General features: G+C 43.8%; 1 protein-coding gene across 1 annotated transcript in view; it reads left to right on the top strand.

The window, feature by feature from the left end:
- The window catches only part of XYLT1 (xylosyltransferase 1), a 486,604-nt gene that overhangs the window by 256,174 nt on the left and 203,654 nt on the right, over nt 1-26,776 (top strand). Inside the window, exon 2 of the mRNA XM_030211542.1 lies at nt 19,902-20,424. Coding sequence (XP_030067402.1) covers nt 19,902-20,424 — 523 coding nt within the window. The remainder of the gene's footprint in view (nt 1-19,901; nt 20,425-26,776) is intronic.

Below are 26,776 nucleotides of genomic sequence, written 5' to 3'. Positions count from 1 at the left end.
CCAATACTGCGTGCTCATGTGAGAAAAGGTTGACGCGTGTAGCGCTTTGTATTTCAAGCCCTTGCAATTGGGGAAGTGGAGGTTAAGGAAGGTTCGGGATGATCTTTTCGTGTTTCTGGGTGGTAAGTCTATTAACTCAGACATGTAGGCTGGGGCTTCGCCGTGAATGATTTGATATTCAAAGCGATTTAACCAACCAGAAACGACTTCTAGCCAGTTAAATCGTCTGTTCGGGGCTAACTGCTAATTTGTGGCAGCACTTAATTAGTTAGTGCTTCTGAAAATAACCAGTTGGCACCAAAATGAAAACTGGCTATTTTGGAGGTGTTCCACGGGTGGAGTCAGCATTTGGCTGGTTACGTGTTGATATTAGCACTTAACCAGCCAGGTTAACCACACAAATAGGACTGCATAAAAGTCAGTTCAATATGTGGTAACTCATAGCCAGTTAAGTGCTGAATATCACACTTAACCGACTATGTGTTAGCTAGCTCCAGAAACCTAGAAATTCAATGCTGGTGACCAGACATGGCCCAACACTGAATTCCCAGGTTTAATACCAGCAACGGTCAACAAACCGTTGATTGCCACCAGCTGAATATTGGGCCTAGTATTTTTTGTTTTATGCTGTTGTCAGCAGAGGTGGCCCTACCATTAGGCCAATTGAGGCGGGGGCCTCAGGCGGCACTCCTCCTGGACCGGCATCTTCCCCTTTCCTTCCTCCACCCCTTCCCCGAGTTTACCTTCTTTTTCCATTTTCCAAAAAGTGGCGGTAGCAGTGATTCCCATACGCTGCCCTGCTGCAGGCACCAGCCTGTTCTCTTTACTGTGGCCCACCTCTCTGATGTAACTTCCTGTTTCCTCAGAGGCGGGCCACAGTAGAGAAGAGGCCGGTGCTGGTGGCAGGGCAGCCTATGGGAATCGCTGCAGCCACCTTTTAGAAAATGGAAAAAGAAGGTCAATTCGGGGAAGGGGTGAAGGAAGGAAAGGGGGAGGGAGATGCCAGACTGTGGCCGGGGGTGGGGGTGGGGGTGGCAGCATCTCGCCTTGGGCTGCCCCTGCTTGTCAGGTTTCATGGAATAGAAGCCACTTAGTAAGTTTAATGATGCGAAAAACATATCTGAGCTGCAACTTGTATGATATGACACTGTGTCCAAGTCAGTTTTTGTCTTCCTCGTTGGTTTCCTACCATCCTGAACCATGAGCATACAAGATCACCAGCACTCTGTTTCTACCGCAATATGATCTGAATGTCAGTGCTAAAATATGACTTACAGTGGCTGGTATATGTTTCACTCTGATAGAAAGTGCCATAATGCTAGAGCAGGTAAATTCTATTTACTTCCACCTCTTGGACAAATTCCTTTAATACAGTTTCCTGAGCAAGACGGTAAAGGCTCTTTCACATGGGGAAAATCACGAGAATGAGCTGTCAGTGCAGAATGACATCAAATTCTTACATGCTGCAGGGAAAATCAATGTATGTCAACTCAACAAAGTTTGAACACCTAGACTTCTCATTTTAATTGCTTATGATTTGTCTATGCTTGTAAAGTCGCCTACTTGTGCAATTTAAATGGCATCCCAAACTCTCTAATAATTTCTCTGTCCTGCAAAATAAAGTGCCTCATATTTGCAACAGAAAACATGGCTTAGCTTATCTGTAGATTAGCAAAGGAATAGTGTACTGTTTTTATTTTTAAATATTGATTGTACTGTAATTTTCAAACATAGAGGCCATTATGAAATGGTCATTGTGACAAGGAGAAAATGTTTTCCCTTTAAATTTGCATTTCTAAACAAGCTTAGAAAACAGTAAACAGAGGAAAGCACATTCCATTGGAATAACAGGGGCCCTTGAAGTGCATTAAGATTTGCGGTTTATGTGGCTTAACACGGGATTTTCCCCATGCATTAACTTCAAATCTAATATGGCACATTTTAGCATTTTTATTTTGCAGGTCTTGCGCTACGGTTGTCATTAGTGGCCTAGAGTTAACATGGCAGCACTTACCACCTCCTATAGAGAAGGCACTCAGTGCTTTTGCATTTAGTGGTCATTTTGCTAAGGTGCGCTAATGGATTTAGGGCCCTGTTTACTAAGCTGCAGTATAGGCACGCTAGCGTTTTTAGTGCACACTAAAAAGTATGCTAGAGATGCCCATAAGAATATATGGGCGTCTCTGGCATTTAGTGCGTGCAAAAAACGCTCACACACCCACGAGGGCGGGACACAGGCAGAGAAGAAGGACGGCAGCTCATCTGAGCTGTGTGCTGCGTTGATGCTGTTTCAATAGCGAAGCGAGGGCCCGGCCCGGGTGGAGGGGTGGCGGCGACTCCGGGGGGGGGCCATAGCGGTGACCTCGGAGGGGCAGCATCGAGCTCGGCGGCGGGGTGGCCTTGCAGCGGCGAGGAGAAGGGGCCTTTCAACACCCCCGCCCGTCCTATACTAGCCCGTTTTTACGGGCTTAACGGCTAGTGTTTTAATAAATTATACTGTGCACATCTCTTATCATTATTTTCCAAAAGCATATAATATTGCTATATAGTTTTTAAAAATGCGTAGGTCTCCCCGACATTGGCCACCGTTTTGCAGTGTCAAACTGTTGCTTCAGGGGTTAGTAGACCTTCTCTGAATTGTTCTGCGAACACCATGCAGGTCTTTCTCTGCCCTCATTTACCGTGTTATAAGGGCAGTTGTTTTCGAAGAATATGGATGTCTGAAAATGCTGAAACAGACATCCCCGTGTGCTTGAAACGTCCAAATCCCAATTTTGTGAAGGCAGAATTTGGATGTCTGACACTGCCGTACTTCCAGATAGCAAGGGGGCATATTGTGGGTGTGTTTTGGGCGGGACTAGGGAGGACCCAAACTCGGGACGTCCAGCAGTGATTACCAAAGGGGAAGAAACGTCCCAGTCTAAAAAGAAGGATGTTCTTAGTTAGACCTGTCTCAGGAACATCTAGGGTACAAAAAGGTGCCCTGATTGAGTAGCTGTCCACTGGAGGGATTAACAAAGCAGGAAGCAGGTGTGAGGAAAAGGCTAGTGGCTTGTGTAGTGGACTGTAAACCAAGGGACGCAGGTTCTAATCCCAACCCTTAATTTTTTTTTGTGTAAGCCCTTCAGGAACTGAAAAATTCTTACTGTACCTAGATATATAAGCCACCTGCAAAGCCTGAAGGTTATTGAAGTGGTGTACATTCAGGTACAGTAGGTAATTTTTTTTTATTATAATTTTAATTTGAACATTACAAGTCAAAAGATACTTGTTACAGAAACACAGTTGAAATATTATTTTTAGGAATTACAATTACGTAGATAGGAAATACAACTCAAACTTCCTTAGACCACTTTAAGGGGGCGTGATATGAAATAAAGGAGTAAATTCAAAATTATACATCTTAAAGTAAGACAGTGAATGGAGGCTCAACTTTCCTTCTTTTATCTAATATTACTTAAAGTCTTTTCATATCTAGAAAAACTTTCAATTGTTCTGGTGCATAAAATATATATTTTGTCTCTCCAAATCTTATCATGCATTTGCAGGGATAAGCAAGAAAAAACGTAGCTCCAAGGTCAAGCACTTGTTGTTTCATACTACTACTACTACTACTATTTAGCATTTCTATAGCGCTACAAGGCGTATGCAGCGCTGCACAAACATAGAAGAAAGACAGTCCCTGCTTAAAGAGCTTACAATCTAATAGACAAAAATAAAGTAAGCAAATCAAATCAATTAATGTGAACGGGAAGGAGGAGAGGAGGGTAGGTGGAGGCGAGTGGTTACGAGTCAAAAGCAATGTTAAAGAGGTGGGCTTTCAGTCTAGATTTAAAGGTGGCCAAGGATGGGGCAAGACGTAGGGGCTCAGGAAGTTTATTCCAGGCGTAGGGTGCAGCGAGACAGAAGGCACGAAGTCTGGAGTTGGCAGTAGTGGAGAAGGGAACAGATAAGAAGGATTTATCCATGGAGCGGAGTGCACGGGAAGGGGTGTAGGGAAGGACGAGTGTGGAGAGATACTGGGGAGCAGCAGAGTGAGTACATTTATAGGTTAGTAGAAGAAGTTTGAACAGGATGCGAAAACGGATAGGGAGCCAGTGAAGGGTCTTGAGGAGAGGGGTAGTATGAGTAAAGCGACCCTGGTGGAAGATGAGACGGGCAGCAGAGTTTTGAACCGACTGGAGAGGGGAGAGGTGACTAAGTGGGAGGCCAGCAAGAAGCAGATTGCAGTAGTCTAAATGAGAGGTGACAAGGGTGTGGATGAGGGTTTTGGTAGAGTGCTTGGAAAGAAAGGGGCGGATTTTACGGATGTTGTAAAGAAAGAAACGACAGGTCTTGGCAATCTGCTGGATATGAGCAGAGAAGGAGAGAGAAGAGTCAAAGATGACCCCAAGGTTTCATCTTTGACTCAGGAAAATCTTTCTCCTCTCTTGAGTCACTTTGGTAACATCTGGGTAAATCCAAATTTTTTTCACCACCAAACAGATCTTTAGAGTGCTTAAAATAAAGTCTCAAGATATTGTTCAGATCTTGCTCAAATATAAATGAAACCAATAAAGTGGCTCTTTCTGTTCTATTTTCAATCGATTGTTCCAATATTGCTGAGATATTATTTAAATCCAGATTATCAGTTCCAAGTCTTTGTTCCCCATCATTTTTCCCAGGATTTTTTGGAAGGTAATACATCTTATTTATAGGCGGAATAGCAGTCAGGGGGATTTTTAAATTATCATGCAAAAATCTTTTAAACAGTAGGTAATTTTCTATTCCTGGAGGGCTCACAATTACAAAATAAGGGGTTCTTTTACAAAGGTGGACTGAAAAATGGCTTGTGGTAGTGTAGGCGCGGGTTTTGGGCACGCACCGATCCATTTTTTAGCGCGCCTGTAAAAAAAGGCCTCTCTTTGTTTTTTTGCTGAAAACGGACATGCGGCAAAATCAAAATGGCCGCGCGGCCATTTTGGGTCTGAGACCTTACCTCCGGCCGTAGACCTAGCGGTAAAGAATTTGGGCGGTAATGACCTACGCGCGTCAAATGCCACTTGGCACGCTTCCATTATGCTCGCGCCAGAAAATAAAAAATATTTTTCAGATGCACGTAGCGGATGTGCGCCAAAATTAAAATTACCGCAAGTGCCACGTGGTAACCGGGTGGTAACTCCAATTTGGTGTGCGTTCAGCACGCTTAGGTGCCTACGTGGCTTAGTAAAAGGGGCCCTAAAAGGCTTAAAGTGGGATTTGAACCTGGATCCCTTGGTTTATAGTCCACTGCACTAACCATTAGACTGCGCCTCTGCTCTGCGTGGATATCTGTGTGATCGTTTTCTAGGAATGCTGCCATACAGACATTTATGTCCCTTGTGTTTCCCCCCCCCCCCCACCTGACCCATCCATCAACCATTCAGCAATGCCCTGTCTTACCCTCTCCCCAAAGCACTGCCCTCCCCCATTCAGCTTTACCCCGGTGTATGTGTATGTCTCTCTCTCCCCGTCCAATATTGACCTATTTTTCTCTCTTCCCCCACCCCAGCATTGTCTCAGACTCTCCCCATCCCCCACACCCCACCCTAACATTGCTTCAGGCTCTCCCCAACCCCCACATCCGAGCCCAGCATTGCCTCAGACTTATCCCACACCCTAGCATTAGCTGAGGGGCTCCCCCAGCACTACATCGGACTGTCTCTCTGCTTCACCTTGCCGTCCTTCATTCAGCATCCTTTGCGCCCTGCTGTTGCTGCCTCCGTGAGACTGTCTCTTTGCTGATTTCATTTGTGGGCTGGGCAAGGTGGCAACGGGAGAAACGGAAAGATCCTCAATGAAGGATAGCAAGGTAAAAGAGAGAAACAGGGTAGGGGGGAGGCAGACAAAGAGAAAATACTTGGCAGGCAGGAAGATGGACAATGATGTCACTTATATAGTGCTGGGCAGACTTGTAAGGTCTGTGCCCTGAAAATGACAGTTACAAATCAAGGTAAGGTATACACAAAAAGTAGCACATATGAGTTTGTCTTGTTGGGCAGACTGGATGGACCGTGCAGGTCTTTTTCTGCCGTCAACTACTATGTTACTATGTTACTATTGAGGCTTAAGAAGTGCCCTGGCCCCCACTGGAAATCATAAAGATCAACCCTGAAGCCAAGTCAACTTTTAAAGCACTGAGAGTCATTTAACAGAAAGAGATTTTATTCTCTAAAGCTCTAAAAATCCACAGATGAATAAAAAAAAATGGCTGTTTATTCTGGACGTCTCTAGCACACGGATGTCCATCTCACGTACTTTCGAACAGGAAATCTTTGACATATTTCCTGTTCAAAAATGCATGTGAGACGGACGTCCCTATTCTGACCTGGACGTCCTTTCAAAAATGCCCCTCCACTTATAGTAGAATATAATTTCATCCCTAACCCGCTTTCTGCAGGTGAGAAGACAACCTGTACAGTGAGCACGTTTGTTCTCATTCTTGGTTTTAGGATGCCAAACAAAAAATGAGAATGATACAGGTTCCTGTTGTCTGAATGCTTAAACAGTTCTGGCAATGCTCTGGAAGCTGTCAGGGAAGGAACTTTCTCCATAGTGAGCCCTCACCCTGCTGGTGAAACAGACATAAACTAATTGTTAAGAGCTCTTGTATCCATTTTGCAACAGCTGGGAGCCCTGCTATGAACATGACTGTGCCTGATACCTTTGTGCCGTCTCAGTGGTTGCTGTTATCATTTTCATCTTTTTTCCCATTATCAAGTAATTAGATACATGCTGTAGAGGAGAACATTTGAAAAATTAGGCTGTCCTACATTCATCTGTGGATTTTTAGAGCTTTAGAGAATAAAATCCCTTTCTGTTAAATGGCTCTCAGTGCTTTAAAAAGGTGACGGCTTCAGGGTTGATCTTTATGATTTCCAATGGGGGCCAGGGCTTAATTTCGGCACTTCTTAAGCCTCAATAAGTGACTTCATTGTCCATCTTCCTGCCTGCCAAGTATTATCTCTTTGTCTGCCTCCCCCCTACCCTGTTTCTCTCTTTTACCTTGCTATCCTTCATTGAGGATCTTTCCGTTTCTCCCATTGCCACCTTGCCCAGCCCACAAATGAAATCAGCAAAGAGACAGTCTCAGGGAGGCAGCAACAGCAGGGAGCAAAGGATGCTGAATGAAAGACGGCAAGGTGAAGCAGAGAGACAGCCTGATGCAGTGCTGGGGGAGCCCCCCAGCTAATGCTGGGGTGTGGGATAAGTCTGAAGCAATGCTGGGCTCAGATGTGGGGGATGGGGAGAGCCTGAAGCAATGTTAGGGTGGGGTGTGGGGGATGGGGAGCGTCTGAGACAATGCTGGGGTGGGGGAAGAGAGAAAAGTAGGTCAATATTGGATGGGGAGAGAGACACACGCATACACCAGGGTAAAGCTGAATGGGGGAGGGCAGTGCTTTGGGGGAGAGGGTAAGACAGGGCATTGCTGAATGGTTGATGGATGGGTCAGGTGGGGTGGGGAAGAGAGAGAGACACACACAGACAATGTTGCATGCCAGGGTCAGACAGAGACAAAGAATGAGCAATGTTGGGTGGCGGGGGAGAAAGACAGATACTGGATGGTGGAGAGAGGCGGGGATGGGATTTGATATACTGCCTTCTGTGGTTACAATCAAAGCAGTTTACATATTATCTACAGGTACTTATTTTGTACCTAAGACAAGGAAGGGTTAAGTGACTTGCCCAGAGTCACAAGGAGCTGAAGTGGGAATTGAACCCAGTTCCTCTAGTTTTCAGGCCACTACACTCTACAGAAGATATTCTGGAGGGGAGGGGAGACACGCTACACACATACAAGATAATGGTGGAGAGAGAGGGAGAGACAGAGGAGATGCTCAGTGGCGGGGGGGGGGGGGGGGGAGAGGAAAGTTAGTGAAAGACTGGGGAATACGAGGAAAAAGAATGGGAGGGCTAGGGTGAGGGAAGGAGTTGGAAAGCTGTACATAGACACTGTAAAAAGAGGGAGATTGATGAATGGTAAGAAGAATGAATGAAATCTGAATGAATAGGCAGAAAAAAAATGGAATAAAGCTGAAAAGAACAATGTTGGAGCTGGATGTAGTGGAGGAGGTGAAGAAGACAGAAAGAGAGACAAAAATGACAAATGGACAGTAGACACTTAGAAAGAGAGTTGAAAGGAAAGCAGTACCCAGAGTCTGGGACCAATACAGAAAAATTAAATGGCCAGAGTGAAAAAATAGTAAGAAGAATTTTATTTTTAATTTAGGGTGAAGTAATGTGGTTGCTGTGTTAGTCTAGTACGTCTAGTAGAGCTATAAAATGATAACTAGTAGTAGTAATAGTAGTAGTAGTAAGTCCATTTTAAAGGTCAATAAATAAAAAGGAAAAAAATGGAAAATGCAATGATACCTTTTTATATTGGACTACACACATTTTTTGACTAGTCTTTGTTTTAGCTTTTAGAAGTCAATATCACTTTCATGTGGGGACAGAATATTGCTGTTACGGTATACTGTCCTTACCTAAGGAATGTGATTTTGGCCTTTGAAAGCCAGTAAAAAAAAGTGTATTTATTTATTGGGATTTATTAACCACCTGTATGAAGAGATTCATCCAAGACTGTGTACAGCAGTTTAACATAAAACTTTACAATTCTGTTAATAACATAACAATAATAAAATGACCAAATATAAGTATAAAGTACGATCAGTGAGGTAAACTTGATATCAAACAATCACCATTACTTTGGTTCCAATCAAATTAACTCAACAGTTTATGAAGTCGATGCCCATTTAAACTATATAAGAAGGCAGCAGTCAAGTAATCAGTGTGTTATTCTGTTTCCAATTCATTATAATTCCAATAAAAACTAAGAGTTGTAATTAAAAGACAGAATGTCCTCATTTAAGCCTCAGAGAATTTACAGTGAAGTTTCTCCACTCGATGACTTGGAAAAATGCTCATTACTACACGTACACATAGGATATACTCAAGAACAGTTCATTAACTCATTAGACACGATTTTAACCGTGATTAGCTTAGCCAATCCTTCATTTAGCTACCAATCCATTCACTTGACACCACAAACCTGATCAAGAAAGGCAAGGCTTACGAATGGTAAGAAGGAATGCACAAAATGCTTCATGAACTCTTATGATCTCCCAGAAACGCAATGTCAAACAATGCCAGACCAAAGCACGAATGCTGGAAAAATTGGGTACTGAAATACGCTGCATGCTCTCTTCACCCTTTGACACTATTTTATACTCATTTTTGCATGTATGTAGTCATATATCAATGGCTTCTCATAGAACTCCAACTGACACGCCCTCTTGAGATTTGGACGCACTACAGAAGAACAGCATAGAAAACCATCTGCAAAATAGTCCAAATGCCGCCTTTTGAAAATGAGCCCCATACTAGATTATATATTGCATAATACGGAGATAGTACAGTACAGTAGATGACAGCAGATGAAGACCTCTATGACCCATCCAGTCTGCCCAATAAGATAAACTCTGCCCAATCATACATCATTTGTCCCAACCCATATATCATTTTTTTTTCTCTTCTCTGGGTATTGCTGTTCATCTGCATATTAAATGCCAGCATTGAATATCCAGGTGTAATTTGGCCGCTGGCAGTGAGTGTTTTAAAAAACGCTCACCGCAGCCGGCTGAATATCAGCTGTATTCCTACGTTATATATGAGCATCAGCTTCCAGCCTGCAAGTTTTAGAACAATGCGCATGTGACTGAAATTTTATTGCATTAGTAGTGAGCCATCGTATTTATTTATTTATTATTTATTAGGATTTATTTGCCGCCTTTTTGAAGGAATTCAAATATAAGGACCCTTTTACAAAGGCGCGATAAGGCTACTGCATGGGTGGTGTGCACCCAATTGGCTGTACCATCGGAGTAGTGTGGGAGCCCTGCGGTACTTCCAAAGTTGGCAGTTGCAGCTTCCCGCGGTAAAAATACATTTCTATTTTCTACCACAGGGAGGAGGGGGGGGGGGTGTTCCCAGCACATGCTAATTTTAATATTAGTGCACAGCCATTTACTGCCCGTTTAAAAAACCGGCCTTTTTCCCGCCACAATAAAAACCCATTAGTTACCTGCAAACTGTCCCCATTGTAACTGTCCCCACTGTTCCATGTAAGCCACATTGAACCTACCAATAGGTGGGGAAAATGCAGGATTCGAATGTAATAAATAAATAAAAAGTGACTCAGCGCGTGCCAATTTCATGCGACAAAACTAACGCAGGCCACTTTTTACCACAGCTTAGTAAAAGGGCCCCAAGTCAGTGAGGCATGAAATAACCTTGAGATTTAAGGGGGATTTATATAACAATAAACTGCCTTATACATGGATGTGTTTACAGAATTTGTGGTGGCCTTCTAACAGTGGCGTACCAAAGGGGGGCGGTGGGGCGGCACCCCCCCCCCCCCAGCAGGTAAAAATGCACCCGGGGGGGGGTGTAATTTCACAGGGGGGGGGGGGGGTCGCGCTGCACCCGGGGAGGGCACATCGGCGATTCGCCCTGGGTGTCAGCCAGCCTAGGAACGCCACTGCCTTCTAACATTCAAAGATTTCACAGTATGAGGTACGTTTACTAAGGTGTGTTAGCGGTTTTAGCACGCACCTAAAATTAGTGTACGCTAACCGTGTGATTAGCGTACATTAATAGTTAACGCGCTCTTAGCGCTGCTTAGTAAACAGGGCCCCCTGTGTGTTGATGGAAGGGCACTGTGGCATTTATATTCGGTCTGTTACCTTGCTCTTTGATGCTAAGTAGATTAATAATGTCTTGGGCTTGCTTTTGGAATCATAGTCCAGAATAGCTAAAACGAGGCCTTTAGGAAACAGCATTGATGCTTTTAAATGTAATTCCCACTGGAGTATAATTTGTATCTTAGACACATATCACATTTAGCATATTTCTGCCTGATTGGAATGCCCAAGGTTGAATAAGGATAGAGGACATTACTGTATTTAATTATTTCATGAGGAGAAAAATGGAATTGAGCAGCAGAACAATTAGAATTTTTAAGCAATCACACGGACATGTGATATACAAGATCATTAAAACAAGTACATTAAAATGTCACAACTGTTGAATTAGCATAAATAACCTAAGGATAGAGTGTTAGGCTAGCTAACAATCAAAGAAACATTGTACACAATCAAACATTCAAAATAATAGACAATTTGTTAGGCAGCCACATTAGAATGAAGGTGTCTGGAGCACAATATTAATAATCTCTGCCTTTGTTCTTTGAGCTCTCTGGCATGGCGTTCCTTTCCCTTTCTAATCACGTATGGTGGATGTCATCCTTAGTGACTGTCTGTGGCTTAGTCAATGCTTAGATGCACCTGAGATTCTTGAGGGCTATTTCAGGGCTGACACAGATGGGAAGATGCTGGGGAGAACCCAAGACCGAGTCAACCGGAATTTGAAAAGATTTGCTAGGCTATGTTTTGCCTGTTTGTTACGGCAGGGCAACAGAAGAACAATAACCCTTGTGGTCAAACAGACGAAACAGTCACCACAAGGGTGACAAACGAAAGGGCAGCAGATGATGTCACAATTATCACTTTTATTAACCATCCAAGACTCGACACGAGTCGTGTTTCGGCCCGCAAAGGACTTCCTCAGGAGTTTTATGTAGGATGTGTGCTGATGTATATCTGAACCCAATATGAAACAAAATGCTATGTAAAATCTTGCTGTTCAAATAGCGAAAAGCATAGACCACTTGAGCTCACTGATGGTTAATGAAAGTGATAATTGTGACATTGTCTGCTGCCCTTTCTTTTGCACCCTTGTTGTGACTGTTTCGTCTGTTTTACCTGTTTGTGACTCACCTTTACATCCTTCAGATTAGATGCGGTATTTTCTTGAAGCTCTTGCTAGTGAGACAGGTTAGGGGCAAGCCGGGGCGGAGTTAGGGCGAAGCATCCGCTTAGCTGGTTAGTTGCAATTTTCAATCTACTAACGGGCTAAGTAAACACATAAAGTTAGGAAAGCAAAATAGTTGTCCTAACTTTATGTACTGAGCTAACCAGGCACCGGTCTGAATGTCGGCCAATGCCCAATACTTCTTGTTGGTGGATGTACCCAGATATTCAGTGCCAGGAACCATTCATGCTCCAGCATTGAATATCCAGGGTTAGTTCATTGTTGGATGTAACTTGTAAGCTACTCACTGCCATGGGCTGAATATCAGCCCCCTTTGTGTTTAGCACTTCCAATCATTTTGAAATGAAGTTACTGTATGTACCAGATTAGTATTGTGTGATAGGTACTTGTTTACCTGGTTGATTTACTTTACATAGATAAGTGAAGCCCCATTTTTCTTAGCACGTCGAGAGGAATTGGAGTGTCCAGGTGGCGGCCTTTGCAATTCTCCTCGATATTTTACAAGAGGCGCTACCTTTTGAAAATTATTTATAAGGCTGTGCTAAAATTATATCATGGAGGGGCATAATCGAACAGGGACGATCATCTCTAAGGGCGTCCATCTCTAAGGACATTCCGGCGAAGGGGCGGGGAAACCTGTATTATCGAAACAAGACGGGCGTCCATTTTCATTTCGTTAATACGGTCGGGGACGCCCAAATCTCAACATTTAGGTTGACCTTAGAGATGGTCGTCTCCGGTTTTCGGCCATAATGGAAACCGAGGACGCCCATCTCAAAAACTACCAAATCCAAGCCTTTTGGTCGTGGGAGGAGCCAGCATTTGTAGTGCACTGGTCCTCCTCACATGCCAGGACACCAACTGGGCAAGATTCCAAAACAGTACAATACATTTTATGCTGCTTATCCTAGAAATAAACTGTGGATTTTCCCTAAGTCCATTTAAATAATATCTTATGGGCTTTTCTTTAAGAAGCTATCCAAACCTTTTTTAAAACCACGCTAAGCTAACTGCTTTTACTACATTCTCTGGAAAAGAATTCTAGAGTTTAATTACATGTTGAGTGAAGAAATATTTTCTCCGATTCATTTTAAATTTACTACTTTGTAGCTTCATTGCGTGCCCCCTAGTCCTAGTATTTTGGGAAAGAGTAAACAAGCTATTCACGTCTACCTGTTCCACTCCACTCATTATTTTATAGACCTCTATCATATCTCCCCTCAGCCGTCTTTTCTCCAAGCTGAAGAGCCCTAGCCACTTTAGCCTTTCCTCATAGATTGTAAGCTCTCTATTAGATTGTAAGCTCTTTGAGCAGTGACTGTCTTTCTTCTATGTTTGTGCAGCGCTGCGTACGCCTTGTAGCGCTATAGAAATGCTAAGTAGTAGTAGTAGTAGTAGTCATAGGAAAATCATCCCAACCCCTTTATCATTTTCGTCCCCCTTCTCTGTACCTTTTCTAATTCCACTGTATCTTTTTTGAGATGCAGTGACCAGAAGTGCATAAAATATTCGAGGTGCGGTTGCATCATGGAGCAATACAAGGGCATTATAACATCCTCATTTTTGTTCTCCATTCATTTCCTAATAATACCTAACATTCTATTTGCTTTCTTAGCTGCCGACGCACACTGAACAAAGGGTTTCAACGTATTAACGATGACACCTAGATCCCTTTCCTGTCAGCAGATAAAAATCTTTTGGCTTGGGAAGTGCCTTTAATTCCTGTGTATCTGCCTACAGATATTGATCTTTTTGCTTGCCTAGTAGATTTTTATCTCCTGTGACACCATGGACTCCCTCGATCACACTCGCACCTCTTACCATTTTTCTCTAACCCCAACCATAGTTGCTGTCTATTTTGGTTGCTACCACTTCTGTTTCTGTATGGTTTCAGTCATTAACCATCCTCTAACTAAGGATTAATTACTCTCATTTCCCTCAAACCTTCCTCTTTTTATTTTATCAAGGAGATTTACATTCTGGTACACTAAGGAGCTCATTTTCGAAAGAGAAAAACGTTTAAAAAGTGGCATAAACTGGCAGATGGACGCTTTTCTCGCCAAAACGTCCAAATCGGTATTTTAGAAACCCATTTTCCAGACTTTTTTTTAATGCTGTTCATCTGCAGTGCATCTAAATCTCAAGGGAGCAGGTCGGGGGCACGTTAAGAGCGGGATTTGGGCATTCCATAATACTTGAATGTTTTTCAGCCATAATGGAACAAAACAAAAACGTCCAGGACTAAAACTAAGACGTTTTGAGCTAGACCTGTTTTAATAATGACAAAAGCCACAAAAAAGTGCCCTAAATGACAAGATAATCACTTTTGGAATAAAGGAATGTGACCCTTCCCCCTCTGGTGGTCACTGACCCCCTCCCACCAAAGAAAGAAACAGTATATACCAGCCTGTATGAGAGCCTCAGATGTGATAGTTAGTCCTCTCCTTTATTGCCCCACCAGGGTTGCCAAATAAAAAAAAAAATTCCCACCCAAAACCCGCCCTAAAACTGCACACACCCCACCCCCGCCGTCATCAACCCCGCCCCTTCCGTCATCACCCCTACCCCCGCCGTCATCAACCCCGCCACTTCCGTCATCACCCCGCCCCCGCTGTCATCAGCCCCACCCCTTCCATCCTCACCCCCGCCCCCACCATCATCAGCCCCGCCCCCACTGTAATCGCCCCGCCCAGTACGTCAGCAAACCCCGCCCAAAATGTCACAAACCCCGCCTCTGTCGCCATTAGCCCCATCCCCGCCGGCCGAAAAACCGCCCCAAAATCCGCACAAAAAAAACAAAAGGAGCCCAAAAAACCGCAACCCGCCACGGGCAAAAGTTTCCCGCGGTGGGTTGCGGAAAACCGCCCAATTGGGCGGGAAAACCGCCCATCTGGCAACCGTGTGCCCCACCTCCTTACCTGTCCTTATCCTTTCTCTCACACCTCTTCTGTCCCATTTACTCCTTGTTCATTTGTCCTATCACATACCTCCTATGTTTTTTTTTTTTTGTTCTTACATTTGTACCCCGCGCTTTCCCACTCATGGCAGGCTCAATGCGGTGGGCAATGGAGGAAGGTTAAGTGACTTGCCCAGAATCACAAGGAGCTGCCTGTGCCTGAAGTGGGAATCAAACTCAGTTCCTGAGGACCAAAGTCCACCACCCTATCCACTAGGCCACTCCTCCACGTCAGGACATCAGACTCGCAGAAACAGAAGCCTGCGCAGCCTTCTACATGAAATGTTGCTAGTGGAATAGCAACATTCCATGTAGAACTCCAATAGTAGCAACATTCCATGTAGAATCTCCAATAGTATCTATTTTATTTTTGTTACATTTGTACCCTGCGCTTTCCCACTCATGGCAGACTCAATGCGGCTTACATGGGGCAATAGAGGGTTAAGTGACTTGCCCAGAGTCACAAGGAGCTGCCTGTGCCTGAAGTGGGAATCAAACTCAGTTCCTCAGTTCCCCAGGACCAAAGTCCACCACCCTAACCCTAACCACTAGGCCACTCCTCCACTCCAGTCCTCCACTGTTGATTCTGATACTACAGATTGTATTCTCTTGTTACTATGTAAGCCGCATTGAGCCTGCGATGAGCGGGAAAGCGCCGGGTACAAATGTAATGAATAAATAAATAATATTAGAGCAGCAAGCAGGTCCCTGGAGTAGCCTAGTAGTCGGTGCAGTGCACTGTGAAGAAGGGGTCCCAGGCCAATAATCTACTCTGACTGTTACACTTGTGGTGGAAAGTGTGAGCCCTCCAAAACTCACCAAAAACCTACTGTGCCCACACATAAGTGACACTTGCAGCCAAAGGGGGCTATTGTAGTGGTGTTCAGTTGGGTACAGTAGGTTTTTGGTGGGTTTTGGAGGACTCCCTATACAATCTAAGAGAGCAACAGTGAGATGGGTACCTGGGAGCTTTGATGTGAAGTCCACTGCAGTGCCCCCAAGGGTGCTCACTGCTCTGCTGAGATGTTTGTGTAGCCAGTTTACTAAGAATGCTGGCTCCACCGTCATCCCAGTGGCTTGATTTTGTGCATTTTTCATTTGAGCATTTTTTTTTTTTTTTTCGAAAATGGTCATAAAAGTTAACATTCTGAGTACAGCAACATCTACAAAAAGGCCATTTTCAAAACAAAAAAGATAAAAGTTTTGCCGGTTCAAAAATGGTCATATTTACTATTCGATTTCTGTACATTCTGAGTAAAACATCCAAAGTCAGGTTTAGACATCATATCAAAAATGCCCCTCCATGTATTTCGCTGTCTCCAGAGGACTCACAATCTAAAATCACAAGCAGCAGTATGGGATTTGAACTGGGCTTCCCTGTTCATCTGCCTGGAGGCTACTCCTCCATTCTTTATATAATGACCTCATTTTTAATTGACAGTGCTGTTCCCTAGTATCTTATGGACACTTCTGTCATATTCTCTTTTTCTTTTAGAGGACAGCACACTTTTGAGTTGGTCTCTCGCTGGATAAGTGCTTCCAATTGGGTTCGTTTTCTGCATACAATAACAGAACATAAAAAACATAAGCGTTGGCATACTGGGACAAATCAAAGGTCCATCAAGCCCAGTATCCTGTTTCCAACAGTGGCCAATTCAGTAAAACAGATTTTATGTTGCTTATCCTAGAAATAAGCACTGGATTTTCCCAAGTCCATCTTAATAATGGGTTATGGACTTTTAGGAAATTACCCAAACCATTTTTAAACCCCTGTTAAGCTAACTGCTTTTACCACATTCTCTGGCAATGAATTCTAGAGTTTAATTACACATTGAGTGAAGAAATATTTTCTACGATTTGTTTTAAATGTACTTCTTAGTGGCTTTATTGCGAGCCCACAAAAAGCCCTAGTATCTTTGGAAAGAGCAAACAAGTGATTCACGTCTACCAGTTCCAGACTTCTATCATATCTCCCCTCAGCCATCTCTTCTCCAAGCTTTAGCCTTTCCTCATAGGGAAGTCATCCCACCCCCTTTATCATTTCCATTGCCCTTCTCTGTACCTCTCTCTTAACCTAGGGTATCTTGGATTTGAACTTAGCCTCTCAGGGATTCTGTTAACTGGTGAGAGGGATATATGTAGTGGAAGAGTGGTCTAGTGGTTAGGGTGGTGGACTTTGGTCCTGGGGAACTGAGTTTGATTCCCACTTCAGGCACAGGCAGCTCCTTGTGACTCTGCGCAAGTCACTTAACCCTCCATTGCCCCATGTAAGCCGCATTGAGCCTGCCATGAGTGGGAAAGCACAGGGTACAAATGTAACAAAAATAAAAGAGATACTATTGGAGATTATACATGGAATGTTGCTATTCCACTAGCAACATTCCATGTAGAAGGCTGTGCATGCTTCTGTTTCTATGAGTCTGACGTCCTGCACGTATGTGCAGGACGTCAGACTCACAGAAGCAGAAGCCTGCGCGGCCACATTGGTGATCTGCAAGGGCCGACTTCTAACTTCTACATGGAATGTTGGAATAGCAACATTCCATGTAGAATCTCAAATAGTAGCAACAGTGGAGGAGTGGCCTAGTGGTTAGAGTGGTGGACTTTGGTCCTGAGGAACTGAGTTCAATTCCCGCTTCAGGCACATGCAGCTCCTTGTGACTCTGGGCAAGTCACTTAACCCTCCCATTGCCCCAGGTACAAATAAGTACCTGTATACAATATGTAAGCCGCATTGAGCCTGCCATGAGTGGGAAAGCGCGGGGTACAAATGTAACAATAAATAAATATTGGGGGTTTATTGTTTATATGTGCATGTATGAAAGCCATGTGTAGTTTTTTTTTCCAGCTGAGGGTGCTAGTGCTGGGCAGACTTATACGGACTGTGCCCTGAAGAGCCTCCACAAGGTGCTTCAGCCTTTTTTTTTTTGTTCTATAACAACGTTTTCACAGTGCTATTACGTGCAGGACACACACAAATACTATTATATGATAGCAGACTTCTCAGCCAATAAGTTGTCATCATGCAACGACAACTCCAAACCTCCCGGAAAATTTTACACATTAAAGGTGGGCACTCCTTTTTGTGCATTGCTCGGAATGCTCATTTTAATACGAATCAGCTCGCTGTAATACATTTGCATAAGATTATCATTGGCTGCTACCGTGAACGGTAAGATCAACGCAGAACCTTTTTGTGGATTGCTCGCTGAATAACATGAATGCTAAACTGGCTAGAACCAGTCTAAATCGGACATTGCTAGCACAGAAAGCTTTGTGCATCGGAGCTTCAGTCCGCTAACTGGCTAACTATCCGGATAAAGTTGAGTCAGCAAAATAGTACCTTTTGCTGAATCTCACTTTAACTACCACTTTCCTCTGAAAGCTGACCATTGCAGCTCAGTATCTGTCCCCTCAGTTCCTTGATCTTGGGGGCAGTGTATCTAAATGGCACATACCATGACAGCAATGGACTGCCTGGGTGTGTGAACTATGATCTTGGTCTCTCAGGTTTATTTTATATTTTTGCTTACACCTTTTTCAGTAGTAGCTCAAGGTGAGTTACATTCAGGTGTCCCCCTGGAGGGCTCACAATCTAAGTTTGTACCTGAGGCAATGAAGGGTTAAGTGACTTGTCCAAGATCACAAGGAGCAGCAGTGGGATATGAACCCACTACCTCTGAAGGGTGGATGTGAATAGGGTTACCATATGTCCGGATTTACCAGGACATGTCCTCTTTTTGAGGACATGTCCGGGCAACCGGACGGGTTTTGCCAATCTGCCCGTTTGTCCAGATTTCTGGACAAACGGGCAGATTGCTAGCCTCCCCTCCCCTTAGTTACTACTGCCCTGGTGGTCTAGTGACCTCTTCTGCCTTCGGGGCAGGAAAGAGCCCCCTCTTTCCTTCCCGGAGCGCTGCCCTGCATGCATCCTTCCTGTTGGTGATCTCGGCGCGATTCAAAATGGCCACCGAGAATTGAAGTGACCTCACGAGACGTCAACTCTCGGCGGCCATTTTGAATCGGCGCCGAGATCAGCAACAGGAAGGATGTATGCAGGGCAGCGCTCCGGACAGGAAAGAGGGGGCTCTTTCCTGCCCCGAAGAGGTCACTAGGCCACCAGGGCAGTAGTAAGGTAAGGGGAGGGGGGTGACGGGGAGGGGCGGTGATGGGGTGTGTGACAGGGCGGAGGGGAAAATGTGACAGGTCGCGGAGCGAGGGTGTGAAAGGGGGGGGCGGAGCGAGGGCGTGAAGTAGCGGGGCGAGGTGTGTGGTGGGGCGGGGCATGTGTCCTACTTTTTGGGGGACAAAATATGGTAACCCTAGATGTTAAGACCTGTGCTCAAACCACTAGGCCACTTCTCTAATCCTACTATTATTACTCCATTCCACTACTGCTAAAGCTCACCAGAATACTTTCACTTTCCAAAGAGAGCTTTTGTCTGCGGGTCATGAAATGTAATCTGTGTAGGCAATATACTGAGGTGTGCTTGGAAGTTATTTTCAATCAAGCTGTGGTACCTCTTTGTGTAGGCCTTGTATTGCAAGTTTCTTTCAGCATCTTGCTCAGTGGTCTAATGGAGAAGGCGATTTTAAAAAATCATTCACCCAAGTGAATGTGCAGTGCTGCGTACGCCTTGTAGCGCTATAGAAATGCTAAATAGTAGTAGTAGTAGTAGTAGTAATAAGCTGTTTGAAAATTGCCCACTCTACACGTGGATAAAAGTATACATGGTGGTCAAACGTAGGTGAGGTCAGAGGTAGGATTAGGTTGGGGGAGGAGGGGGGAAACAGCACGTGTAGTTTTGCATTTTCACGAAGAAAAATTAGGTACAAATCCGTAAGGGCACTTTTTTTTTCTTAGTTTTGAAAAGGAACATATGTGCATGCTTTTTCCTTTGAGAACTGGTGTAACGTTTTTGCAGACTTTGTAACTACCTGCGTTTTGAGAATTGCTTCAAAAATGTTTCAACATAATCCCGTTAATGACTGCGCTGATTTTAACCAGGACTTTTATTTGCATTCTTTCCTGCAGGATGGATATTTCTCTCATCGGCCGAAAGAGAAACTGCGAACAGACAGCAATAATGAAAACTCTGTACCAAAAGACTTTGAAAATATTGATAACAGTAACTTTGCTCCAAGAACTCAGAGGCAAAAACACCAGTCAGGGCTGGTGAAAAAGCCACTTACCAAACAGAAAGAACTTTTAAAACGGAAGTTGGAGCAGGAGGAAAAGGCCAGAGAAAACTCCCTGTTGGGGAAGAACTCAAATGTAGTGTTACAGTACAGCAACCAGACTGCCAAGAATAGCAGCAGTAAACTGAAGGACAACCTTAGGATCTCCAAGCAGCACCATATCAAAAAGAGCGGGAACAGCTCTCCTGAGCTCAAGTACGACCTGCCTCCAAAATGTGAGATATCAGGAAAAGAGACAATCTCAGCGCTGGCCCGGGCTAAATCCCAGCAGTGTCGCCAGGAGATTGCTGAGGTTTACTGCCAGCACAAACAGGGAAAGTTGATGCCGGAGAAGGTGATACGGTTCTGTCCCCTAGAGGGTGAGTGAGTGCTGGAACCAGCATTTGGTGAAATGTGTTAATTAAATACGCTGCTTCGGGAAGGCTTAATATTGAATCCTGGAATATGGTCTGTAAATCACTATTAGAATAAATGAAATTGTGTGTTAGGGAGGACACATACTGGAGGTAAGGTTTATTATTACAGAATGCCTACGTGAAAAGTCCCAAAAAGTGCCTCTTTTAAACCTATTTTCTGAAAGCAACATAGGGTGTGTGTGTGTTTGGGGGGGGGGGGGGGGTGCACCTTTATAAAATTAGACTTTCAGAACCAGCCAAAGTACCACACAAATGCTGGTGCACAAGGTGTAAATCAATGGTTAAAATCACTAGTTATCAACAAGCTTATCCAAAAACTAAAGCTTGTTCGATTATTTAAAAAGGAGAAAGATCCCTCAGAAATCTCTTAGTAATTTTGACTACTGGTATAGATTTACCATATTTATACACTTGTATTTACTGAATGTTTAGATTTTGGTAAATCAGTGGTTTCCAAACCTGGTCCTGGAGGCACCCCAACCAGTCAGGCTTTCAGGATATCCACAATGAATATTCATGAGAGATTTGCATGCATTGCCTCCACTGTATGCAAATCTATCTCATGAATATTTATTGTGGGATATCCTGAAAACCTGACTGGCTGGGGTGCCTCCAGGATAAGGTTTAGGAATCACTGGTGTAAATCATGTTTTCTAAAAATTGCATGTGCACTGCATCTCCGCCCTGCCCTGCCCAAACTATGGGCCCCTTTTACTAAGCAGCGGTAAGCCCAACGCGGGTTTACTGCTTGCTAAACAGGAAGTACCACGGCGCTGGACTAACACAGCAGCCTGGTGGTACTTCCCACCCCTAGCGCATCATCATATCCAGAGCTACAAAAATATATGTATTTTTGCAGCACCAGACTATGCCTGTGAAATTGCATTGGTTACCAGTTTTATATCAGATTTGGTTCAAGGTTCTTCTTCTTACGCATAAACTATTTTATGCAGGTGAGCTGTCTTATCTCTCTGTACTTTCTTATTCCTTATACAACTTCACGTCTACTTCAATCTCTGGATTCCAATCATTTAGTGTTACCTTCTCCCAGGCAAGCTCAATATGAGTCCACCCATGTATCAGCCTTCTTTTTTCTATCCTCAAGTGTTTGGAATAGTCTCCTCTCGGATATTAGAAACTGAAAACGTACTACTTTCAGATGGCATATAAGGCCAATCTGCCCTGAAAAGGCATAGTGGAGGAGTGGCCTAGTGGTTAGGGTGGTGGACTTTGGTCCTGAGGAACTGAGTTCAATTCCCAGCACAGGCAGCTCCTTGTGACTCTGGACAAGTCACTTAACCCTCCATTGCCCCATGTAAGCTGCATTGAGCCTGCCATGAGTGGGAAAGCATGGGGTACAAATGGAACAAAAAAAAAATATATATATATATACTTTTTGCTTTCCCCTTTCCTTCTATTTTCCTCATAGTAAATGTATGAATGTGCTCTTTCCTGTTATTTATGTTGTTCTTTTCCCTGAATTGTATTTTATTTTGATATTTGTTAAACGCTTTGGTCTTGATTGAAGTAAGGCAAGCCTTAAATTTATTTATTTATTTAGAACATTTATACCCCACTTTTTCCCACATTGTGCAGACTCAAAGTAGCTTACAATGTACTGGTTAGACTATCGCCAGACCAGTGGTTATACAATTTCAATTAAATAAACATATACTTTAAAAAAAAAAAAAAACAACTGTACACCGTTACAATAGCCCTTATGGCTGCAGGTGTCACCTATCTGTAGGTACGTAGGTTTTTGGTGGGTTTTAGGGGGCTGACACTTGTCACCACAAGTGAACCAGTTAGTGTGGGATATGGGCCTGGGTCCCCTTCTCTACAGTCCACTGCACCGACCACTAGGCTACTCCAGGAACCCGCTTGCTATGAAACATCTGAAGCTGTCATACAGGCTGGTATATACTGTTTCTTTCACATTTTTGGTGGGGGGGAGAGGGGGGTCAATGAATACTGGGGGAGTATGGAGGTTTATAATCCCTCCAGTGTCATTTAGGGCACCTTTTGGTCACTTAGGGCCCTGTTTATTAAGCTGCGCTATAGACTCGCTAGCGTTTTTAGCACTCGCTAACATTAAAGACACCCATAGGAATACAGTGATACCTCTGTTTTCGTCGATAATCCGTCCGAAAACAATTGGCGAAATCCGAAACCGACGATAACCGAGGCAATTATTTCCGTATGCATCAACACTGGAAAGCAATGGAATTGTTTGGCTAGATGCGCGGGGTGATGCTCACACAACGAGAAACAACGCCACACTGAGCAAGAGAACGCGTGGGTCGCCCTTTGTTTTTGCAAAATTAGCAGCGAGGTCACGTGGGCATGCCAATGAAATCAGAGGCAACCGACGAAATCCGAGACAAATTTTTTGCAGAAAAAATCAACGAAACCCGAAACCGACGATAACCGAAGTCAACGAAACCGAGGTACTACTGTATATGGGTATCTCTGGCGTTAGCGCGTGCTAATTTTTAGCATGCGTTAAAAACACTAGCGCACCTTACTAAACAGGGCTCTTAAGTCATGATTCAAACAAGTCTAGCCAAAAATATCGTTAATTGTGGCCCTAGACATTTTTATTTTGTTCCATTATTGCAGAAAAAAACGCCTTATCTTTTGGTGCTGCCCATGGCCTGCCCAAAACATGCACCTTTGAAATTTAGACAAACTGTGGAACAAAACCAGTAGCGTTCCTTGCTCGGCTGCCACCCAGGGCGGATCGCCGCTGCGCATCCCCGCCCCCCTCGGGTGCAGCATCGTTCCCCACCTCCCAGCACATCACCTCCAAGCCCCCCCCCAGGTGCATTTCTTTTACCTGCTGGGGTACCGGGAGCAGCCGCGCAGCTGTCGTCTCCACCGGTTCCCCGCATCCTCTGCCTGGAACAGGAAGTAACAGCAGAGGAAGCAGGGAACTGGTGGAGCCAACAGCTACACAGCTGCTCCCTGCACCCCTCCTGCGGCGTGCACCTGGGACGAACCGCCCCTACAGCCCCACCCTCAGTATGCCACTAATCATAACATTTAAAATCAAAGTGCTGAAAATTGCAACTTGGACGTTTTTGAGAGAAAAATGTCCTTCTGCCACCATATGACACTTGCTTTGAATGTCTTTTTGTTTTGAAAATGAGCCCCTATATATCTCTATATACCTGTCTAGCTATATATCTATAAATAAAACCCTCTTATCTTCCCTGTTCCTATTACTGACCTCTTTTCAAAGGGATCTTCTTTGTGGCTGAACATAGCTTTTACGCACACCTTTGAAAATTGCCCCTAATTGGATGTACATCATTTACATATCTGTTTCCATAATGCCCTCAGTTGTTTCTTAACACACATTATGAAATTACATGTGTGTATTCAGGTGGCTAAAAATCCATATACCCAAATATGACTGGTTTAAGTGATTGAACCCATGTAAAGGGTACCTAAACTTTTGAAAAATTACCCCTGTAAATATCAAAAGAGCTCTGTGTGCGGGTCCTAAAGAACTGAGATCAGTTCAAGTTGAGGTGGCTGGTTGGTAGATCAAATGATATCTATCCTTATATAGCACTTGTATGGGGAGATGCTCTGCTCTCCGTTTACAGTGAAAGACAAGACCTTTAAATATTTATCGGGTTAACATATTCATTCATTCTCCCTGTGTATAGACTCGTGCATGGAACTGTGACTTCCACTGAGATGTCATCCACTGTGCAATTCCCTTGGGCCCATCCACAAATACAAAGCAGTTCTAAACCTCAGAATAGCTAAATGCGACCATCGATCATGATACAAGACTCCATCAAGTCAGACTGTCATAAATTCTGAAAGATGCATTTACATCTCTGGTCATCAATAAGAGTAATGTTTTATAAGCCCATTTTTTTTTCCTTTAAAGTATTTATCACTTTTTCAGGCAAGAGGGAAAATCAACCGTAACTATTATCTCAGCCAAGAATTCAGTATTCTTTTGAGTGCATGGATTTTGACATTTAGCATTATCTAATGCTGGCTATTAAAACCAAACACATTGGTTAATAAATTATCAAAGGGAAATGGAGGGTTATGAAATTTTGGGGCGTATGCAAAACGTTTTTTAAAACATACGGGGTAGATATATATTCAGCTACTTTTTCATACCAAGGTATTAAACGGTGGAATTACTTGCCAAAAAATATAAGATCCCAACATGATTGTTTAGTTTTTCATAAGTTTTGAAATCTTTCCTTTTCAAAAAAATTCTGTCAGTTGATCCTGACAGAAATTTCCCTCTTCTCCCTCTTCCATTCTCCCCATTATTCTTTATTATTGAATTCTTTATATATTTACAATTCTTATTGATATGTTTGGGTTTATGTATTTTGTTTAATGACTTCTCTTTAGCTTGTTATCCACATTGAACTCGAAATTGTTCGGGAAAATGTGGGTCATAAATGTCATAAATAAATAATAATAATATTTAGCTGGCGGTCCTCAGTGTTGTGCTGACTGCTGCCGGCGTCATCCTAGAAATTCAGTAGTGGGCCATGTCCAGGCTTTGCCATTGAGTTGAGTTTCTGGGTTTGCAGAGTTGTTTAAAGCGCTTAACTAGTTAAGACAAGATGTGTAACGATAAGACTTTTTTATGCAATGACCTTGGCCAGTTAAGTATTGAATATCAGCACTTAACTTAAGAAGTGTTGACTCCATCCCTAGAACACCCCCAAAATAGCTGGTTCTAAGATAGTGTCATGAGGATCTTGTGGCCAATACCAACATGACCAGAGTCTCAGCCAGCAAGTCTTGTAGAACATACTAAGACCCCAATGCTCCAAAGTAAACGTGGGTGCAAGAGGCCATTAGCTCCACAATAGCGCCCGAATAGCGCAGATGGCTTGCAAATGTAGACAAGCTTATGTAAGTGAGGTCGTTTTGTATTCTTCCCCAATGCTCAGAGAAGAGCACCTAAAACAAAACTACCTTACTGCTGCAAAAAATAACGCCAGGTCGGAGCAGGCGTTAGGATGTTGGAAGAGAGGATTTCTCATGGTGCTCATGGTTCTCTCATGATTCTTTCTGCAAAACCTGCTGGTTTTGATTGCTTTTGGAAGTAGAAGGAAAATGGTGTTAGCTTTTAAGCGCTGATCATGAGAAACCGCAGCCCTGAGGGAAAGCACACATTGGTGTCTGTTTCCTGCATCTAAATTTAGGCGTCCAAGCTAAAACGCTTATATTTAGGCTGCAGAAAACAGACACCAGTGTGTACTTCATGTTCAGGTTTTACCAGGCTCATGTGCACAGCAGCCAAGCTCATCGCGGAACTCTTCTGCACATGCTCCAGCATAATCCTCCCACCAAACTCCTTAATGCTCAATGGTAGAAACACGCCTATATTTTGCAGCTCATTGAGCATTAGGATGGTGTTCTGTGCTGTTCTGGCGGTATTTTTATGACACTGGAGTTTTGAGCATTGGGGCTTAAGAGTGTTTAGAAACCTTTATTCAGAAAGCAAAGACATATAGAAAGCATAGAGAAACACACAAATGCCACACGCATAGAATATACAAAATAAGAAAAACCCTCCAACAAAAGACAGGAGCAAAACACATTCTCTGCAGCCAAGTATCGCGTCTTAAGAGACTTAGGGGCAGAGAAACAAGCAGAGAGCCAATCCACTGGGGAAAGCCCCTATGATGTCACCTGGGGGAGGGCGGACAAACAAGCAGCCTTATGATGTCTGCTTGGGGGGAGGGACGGAGAAACAAACAGACAGCCAGTCGGCTGGGGGAAAGCCCCTATGATGTCAGCAGGGGAGGGGCTTTCAGCAAGGAAGAGCTTCTCAAGCAAAAATCATCAGGGGCAGCCTGAGGGAAGCGTGCAGGAGGAAGGTGGAGCCAGAATCAGAGCACTGCAGGGGAAAGGAGACAGGAGGACAGTGGAGCCGGCAAGTACAGCAGCGGGATTCCTGGGCATATGCAGAACATGGACACTTACCAAGAGGCTGTTCTGCGCATGTGCCAGGCGCTTTCCCTACTGAGCTTTCTAAATTGACGTGAATCTCATTTGCATGCAATTTCTTTTGAGCATCGCTCGCTATTTCAAAATCGGTAACTTCTACCGTAGATCTAAACAGACATGGTTTTTAATGGGGACTTTTGAGCATCGGCCCCTTAGAGTCAACGTGGGACCACTTACCGCGTCCTATTTAGGAGATACTAAGAGCTCCTGTATTAATTCTGCATTAGCCAGTTAGCGTGCAGTAAGTATAATGTGCTAGCTGGCTAATGCTTTCATTGCCACTCTGCCCATG

Source organism: Microcaecilia unicolor, chromosome 8 (assembly GCF_901765095.1).
Source record: "Microcaecilia unicolor chromosome 8, aMicUni1.1, whole genome shotgun sequence".
Taxonomy (NCBI): Eukaryota; Metazoa; Chordata; class Amphibia; order Gymnophiona; family Siphonopidae; genus Microcaecilia; species Microcaecilia unicolor.
The sequence above is the reverse complement of the archived record's forward strand: the minus strand, read 5'-3'. Positions and strand labels throughout refer to the sequence as shown.